This window comes from Cyprinodon variegatus, unplaced genomic scaffold, assembly GCF_000732505.1.
Source record: "Cyprinodon variegatus isolate N-32 unplaced genomic scaffold, C_variegatus-1.0 Scaffold325, whole genome shotgun sequence".
NCBI lineage: Eukaryota > Metazoa > Chordata > Actinopteri > Cyprinodontiformes > Cyprinodontidae > Cyprinodon > Cyprinodon variegatus.
The window spans coordinates 771684-778664 of NW_015150778.1; the positions used below are offsets into that span (position 1 = coordinate 771684).

General features: G+C 39.4%; 1 protein-coding gene across 1 annotated transcript; it reads right to left on the reverse strand.

The window, feature by feature from the left end:
* Positions 1 to 489: 489 nt before the first annotated feature.
* odc1 (ornithine decarboxylase 1) lies at positions 490 to 6394 on the reverse strand. Its single transcript, XM_015384865.1, has 11 exons — positions 6276 to 6394; positions 5533 to 5681; positions 5257 to 5388; positions 4893 to 5066; positions 4615 to 4787; positions 4326 to 4542; positions 4156 to 4239; positions 3909 to 4071; positions 3708 to 3823; positions 3409 to 3623; positions 490 to 3328 (listed from the first exon to the last, which is right to left on the reverse strand). The coding sequence occupies exons 3-11, from the start codon at positions 5356 to 5358 to the stop codon at positions 3190 to 3192; spliced, it is 1383 nt and encodes a 460-aa protein (XP_015240351.1). The 5' UTR covers positions 5359 to 5388; positions 5533 to 5681; positions 6276 to 6394; the 3' UTR covers positions 490 to 3189.
* Positions 6395 to 6981: the final 587 nt, after the last annotated feature.

Consider the following 6981-nt stretch of genomic DNA (forward strand, 5'->3'; position numbering starts at 1 on the left):
TGTATTTTGTGGAATTTTTTTGTACAGCACAATTTATAACTTAGCGACATATTTGGATCTGACTTTCATAACTTCAAGTAAGACAGAGCAAATTTAAAAATGGACAATGCACATTATTTATCACAAAACAAACAAACATATGATTAATAAGTATGCTTTATTGCATTTGCATGAGAAAGTGTAATTAATACACAGCAAACTATTTCAATGAAATTCCTCAACATAAAACTTTGAGTTAAACCATTTTATATCAATGTCATTTATCTACAAATGAGCACAGTAAGAGGGCCGAAGAAAGAGCCTTATTGTATAAATATTTCATGATAAAATCAGTTATGATCTATAGATTATCTGATGAAAACAAAATATTAGTAGAAGCTGACATATAGTTACTCTGCAGTCTTATACATCTGCATACATGTGTATTTTCTCAGATTGAGGCTTAGTTATGCTGTAAGATTTAATTATCAAACACGATTTGTATATTTCTTTTTTTTTTTACATGTAATTTTCATAGATATGAATAATCTCCCCGATGCTTTCAGTCAATGGTACCTATAAGGGCATTGCAGACTGAAAAGTAGTGATGTCAGTCCAACCTTGATCTGACAGATTGGTGGTAAAACTTAAACTTTGTACTTTATTGGAAGAACTCCTGAAGCATCTGGTTTTTTTTTTTATAGCATGCTGTAAAAGATTTAGCTTGCAGACTAATTCACATTTATTAGTAGGACAACTCATTTAAAAAAAAAAAAGAAATGTTTTACAGTCTCCAATAGCGGGTATCTCTGTCCTGCCTTTAAAGATTTCTGTAGAGGTATTTGCTAAGGCAGTTAAGTTGGAGATCTTAGTGATTTATATTTGGTGTTAAAAATCTTTTCAACTGCATATATATAAAATGCACTAATTTGACGCTCATAACTTGTGCTTAAATGTTTGTGTTGAGAAGGTGGGCCTTTACCTACTGTAAATACATTTTATGTGTGACATGCTTCTGAAATGTCTTTATATTTTGCAAAATATAAAGCATTCTCAATATCTATTGTTTATAATAATAATTGAATTTTATTGATATCACACTGGAGAAATTCCCTCCGTGCATTTAACCAACCCCCTCGGGCTGCCACTGTGTGGCGCCCAAGAGCAGTGTGGGGTTAAGGGTCTTAAACTCAGATTAAACTCAGAATAGACCAAAACTTTCTGCTGATATTGGCTTTTTTCTTTCCTTTTATCAGCTGTTATGTTTTATATTCAGCCTGTCCATTCAGTATAGATTCCTGTTTTCTTTCATTTATTAAAAAATGTTTAGTGTTTATATTCCTAATCTTGTGCAACATTCGTTGTTATGTTTAACATGTAAATGGAGGAAATAAAAGGAATAACGGCTTGAAAAAAAAATCTGCAATGCTTCAGGGACTAGATAGAGTAATGTGAAAATAATCAGCCTTAAAAAACTGTTGTTCAATTTCTATTTTATACAATTATGTATCAATAATTAAAGCAAATATCTGTGAGCTGTTTTCTAATTTGCCCAAAATGTCCCTTAAACAGCGACTTAGAAAGCGAAGCAGCATTTGCTGCTGATTGCTTTCCAAAGTTACTGCAATGCTGGAGCACTTCTGATTAGGCAGCCAATGGCTACAATAATATTGTAAATAAAAGTCCCTCCTCTATACTGCATTTATAATCTTTAATAAAAACACATTAAACAAAGTTTTAAGGAGTGAATTAGGAAATTTTTAGATTATAGATGTTAGCACATTGGAAAACTCTCCTCCATAAATACACTGGTACGAAGATATACGACACCAACAGAGAGACAAGAATGAAAACTGTAATTTCTCAGGACCCATCCATCCATTTTCTGACACGCTTTAGCCCAGGTGGGGTGGCGAGGGGGGCTGGTGCCGTTCTCTAGCTGCCTACGGCGAGAGGCGGGGTGCAGCCTGCACAGGTCGCCCGTCCATCGCAGGAATTTGTCAGGATATGAAGCGTAATTCTGCTCTACTTTATGGTCCATCACAATCGCATCATTGCTACAAAAGGTTTTTTAAAGCTAAACCATCACATCAGTAGCGGTATAAATAAATACATTTCTTTACCATTACAGATTAATTGTGGCCAAGCTTACCAGCGAGCATTGTTGATATGCAACTAATGTTCATCTGTATCATTTATTTTGTTTTGCACGGATCTGAAGTTTTTACCATTTACATTAGTTTGAGGGTAAAAACTAAAAACAGCCACCAGATGGAGCTCCTGAGGCTTGTGCTGGTTCAGTAACATTCTCAGTTTCTATGTTTGAACCACGACACATGCTGCGGTTCTGCACCTAATACTTTATTTAATAAAAAAATACAAAACTTCAAAAAGTTTCCATAGGAAAGCGATATGAATGTGCAATCCCCGTCTTTCATATCCAGTTCACATGCATCGTTAAACTTTGTCAAAATTGTTATGAATAGATATAATTCCACAAGTTAAAAATAGAGAAAAAAAAGAGGGGGTGCAGTCTGCTTTTTGAGTCCCCATGTTTAAGTGTTAATCTTGAAGATATTTCTCTGCTTTGTTCAAAAGCACTTTACTAACAATTCATGTAAATATATTGACTGATCAAAACTGAAAACTTTTTTCCTAATCTTAAAGATTAACACTTGAGTTCTGTTCAGAAGTGGTGATCATGGAAAAGATAATGATAGCAGCCACTAGAGGATCTGAATTCCACCTCTGACTGATGCTTAAGTAGCTAGCAGGGCAACATGGCGGCTGACCCAGCAGGTCAGTCAGCACAGATAACGCTGTCTGCAATCTAAACAGTCACAGTAGTGCTACTGAAAAGTTCACTCAAAGCTGTGCTTCATCTTACCTCAGAATTATTAACCTCCCCCCCCCGTTCTGAAATGGGAAAGAAAAAGCATTTAGTGAACTAAACTAATGCTAGCAGCAGATCCATTTAATAAAGCTGCTATTTTATTTATTTCTGGTAGATAGACGGTCTGAGTTGATTCAGCCTCTTAAGGTTGATTCCTACTTCTGGACAGAACATTGAAATGTGTGCATCAACATGACCCCCCCCTCATGTCAAGTAACTGGCCTCATTTAACATGTTTGGAACTTGATGAACACTACCTGCTTATTAATAATATTATTATTCAAAGATGCTAACTCTAAGGAACGTTGCTTCGTGTTCTAGACCACGTTGGCAGGGCAGGGCTTCGTGGGCATTTCCAAGCTGCTCTCTCTGCCGCAGCACGATGGGAAGTCGAACAGAGCCGACTCCTCTGCAGGAGCTGGAAGGCCTTCAGAGCAGATTTGCTGCACACATTGCCTAAAGATGAGACGGACACAAGTTAAGCACAAAAAATAAAAACTTGCATTTTCTTAAGTAGATCTGAGTGTAAGACTCACCAGGCGGGACGGGACATGACGTAATAGATGTCAGGCCTTTGGAAGCCATTAAAGGTGGAGGATGCTGCTACGGTGTAGGCACCCATGTTCTCAAAAACCAGCCAGTCGCCCACCTGGAGGTCAGGCAGGGTGCACAGCTCCACTATCCGATCCAGACCATCACATGTTGGGCCCCATATACTGCAAGGGTAAACTGATTCATCTGGCTTTGGTTTCTGTAAGGAAAAATAAAAATGAAACCATTTCAATTTGTTATGCACCCCCCCCCCCCTAAAGAGAAAGCTTTAAATCTTCCCAACCTTATGCAACGTTGGCAGACAGTGAGCATGGTCATAGAGGATGCAGTTGAAGGAGCCATACACCCCATCGTTGACATAATACATCAGAGTTCTGTCACTGGTCCCTTCGTCTTCTTCTACAGAAAAATAAAATAATGTTTGAATCAGCCATTAAGCCCAAAACAGTCAACTCTCATCATCTGTTCAACCAAAGATCGTTACCATCAGAAGATGAGTCCTCGTCCATGATGACCTTCTTGGCAATGATATTTACAACCAGAGTGTAGGCAGAAGCTACATAAAAGCGTCCCGGTTCAGCGATGACCCTGACCCCGCAGTCAACTGGAAAGTACTTATCAAGGGCCGAGTTGATCACTACTGTGATCTAAACAAAATAAAAAGAGTACAAAAGTCAGTCTAATTTCACATAAACTTTTTGAGAAAACAAAAGTGTAAAAAGTAAATCCACCTCTTCAAATTTGAGTTCAGTGTCATCTGAACCAGGAAAGCCTCCTCCAATGTCCAGGAGATCCATGGTAAAGCCCAGCTCTCTCTGAAAAAGACAACATTAGGATTCAGAACTCTTTAAAGAGCTAAAATCCAAGTAAATCTGAAGGTGGATATTTCTAAGAAACTCACCCCCATATCAAAGACACAGCAAGCATCAGCAATAGCTTTGGTGTAGGTCTCAGCATCAGTGCAGCCGCTGCCAACATGAAAACTAACACCGATCACATCCAGGCCCAGTTCCTTTGCCTTCTCTAGGAGACCGCGGCAGGCTTTAAGAGGAGCCCCGAACTTCACGCTTAGGGGACACACCGCCTTTGAGTCGTCTGTGGCAATACGCAGAACCAACCTGAAAGAACAGGAACATGAATAAAAGAGAAAAAAAAAACAGCTCAAAACACATCAAACAACAAATACTTACTTTGCATCATCATGACAGCGAGCAACTTTCATCAGTTCCACTTCACTGTCAAAGGTCATCATCTGGACGCCATGCGCAGACGCATACTTTATCTGGGAAACCTGCTTGCAGGGATTGGCATAGATGATTCTACTTTGATCAACTCCAAGAGACTGAACAAGCTGGATCTCCGTCTATAGAATGACGACACAGAACGTCAGGAAGAGAAAAATAAATGAAAAAGGTTGGCCCAATTGATTGAACCTTTATTACATATTTGTGACGCATTAAAAGCGCACCTTGCTGGCGCAGTCGAAGCCAGTTCCCAGTGATGCCAGAGTCATAACTACCGCCTGGCTGTCGTTGCACTTGACGGCATAGAACGGCGTGACGCGAGGCAACGCCCTCGCCCAGCGGAGGTGTTTTCGTAAAACATCACCAAGGTCACAGACGTAGAATGCATCCCTATCGTCCTGAAGGAAAATGCAGATTATAAATTACACTTCAGAAACCGATCAGTGTGCATCAGTCCTGTCTAGTATAAATATTAACGCTCTGAAGGTGACAAAACAAAAAGGTAGAGCTGCACTTTTAAAGCGCACATCCTGCTGACAAACCAAACAGGGCCATCTGTCCGTTACATAAACTGCACAGGATGCTTACTGTCAAGGATGACTCATTGATTTTCTGCTCAACAATGTCCCGAGCAGAGAAGCCCTCTTCAAGGAAGGAAAAGTCACATTTGGACAGTGCAGTGGTGTTCATCCTGATTGGTATCGTTTTCTCACACGTAGACTGAGGAAAAACAAAGAAAGAAAAACATTACTCAGATAAAAGCATCTTTTACTCAGCTGATTGCTCACATTTATTGCAGGCTAGGCATAAAATAGAGCATGCAATAAGACAGAGATGAGCATTAACGTAACCCATCACCCTTACTCGGATATGAAAGACTTGGAATTGGGAGATGTCGTCACTCAGGTGCAGAGAAGCCAAGGTGGCTCACCAGTGAAGTTAAACCCCTTCAGGTACAACTCAAGGCCTGGGCCTGCTGAGCAGCTGGACTTTGCCTTCCTAGAGTGAGGATTCTGAAAGGACAAAAGTTTATCATTAAGCATCCTACAGAATTTAATTCACCAATAACTAAGCATTTAACAAGATCTTTTAAGTCACAACTTTGTGCATCATCCGCCTAAACCTGGAAATCTAACGATAAATTCACGTGGTTTTAAAGTTATATAACTTATGATAACTTGACACCAAAGGAAGAAAAAAAAAAAGTCAATGAAAGACAAGAGCCGTTAAGTCCCTCCCCTCTTGAAACCGTCCAATCAGAAAGGAAGGACCCCCCTCTACCTAAAGCCTGACCAATGAGCGACCGATGACGTCGCATGCCGGTTCCGTTGGAGCGCCTAACGCCATGAGGCGACTCTGCGTTTCAATTCATTATGAAACCAACTCACTAAAATATGTAAAAACAACCTTAAAGGCATTGAAGCGAGTTTACTAAAATAATAAGTCTAGTTATCAATGTTTCAAAGCCGGAGGCACCGAGAAAAAGTCTCCATTTGCTGAAACAAAGGAAATGTGTCGCTAGCTTCATTAACGACCATAAAGAAGAAATTAGCACCGCGCTAAAGCCGCCGATTAGTTAAATAAAGTCACCAAAACCCTGAACTTACCTTAAAAAGCATTTACAAAGAGTTTGTCCATTAGCCGATAGAGCTGGGGTTAAAATGAAGCAGTTCCTTCCTACGAACTGCGCTGCTTGAGGAGTGGTCTGCCTGTCTGCGGAGGGATATGCCTCACTGCGGTATTTATAGGGCGGCCGTTTCCACGGCAACGCAGCCAGCTGAAACCGGCCTCCCATCCACGTAGGAACCGGTTTAGGCCTGTCGTCTGACACATGGTGTATATAAAGAGACCACACACTTGGTTTATGGAGGTGCAGCTTCATTTAGTCTCATCACTGAGATCGAGACATAACAGAAAAACACTAAAGTTAAACACTTGGTAAATAAAGGGCCTTAGCCATTTTAAATTACAGTTATTGTGCAAGTAAAACATCTACTGGTAAAATATTCATATTCAAAATAAACAAAGAAGAAATGTTTCTGAGTAAACCAATGGTTATCTAACTATATAAAAATCAGAATCAAGCACAAACTAAAGACATTTAGCAATAACTATTTAGGAGGTAAATAATCCAGTGTTAGATGTGTTAGATGTGCATCAGTGGGAAATTATGCACTTAACCGATGCTTTAAATTAGTTTCCTGTAACCTGCTCCAAATCCACCATAAGTGGCTTTATGGTTGTAGTAAATAAAATATACCACCAACAGAGTCCAAATAGTTAGTCCAAAAGTATATATATATATATATATAT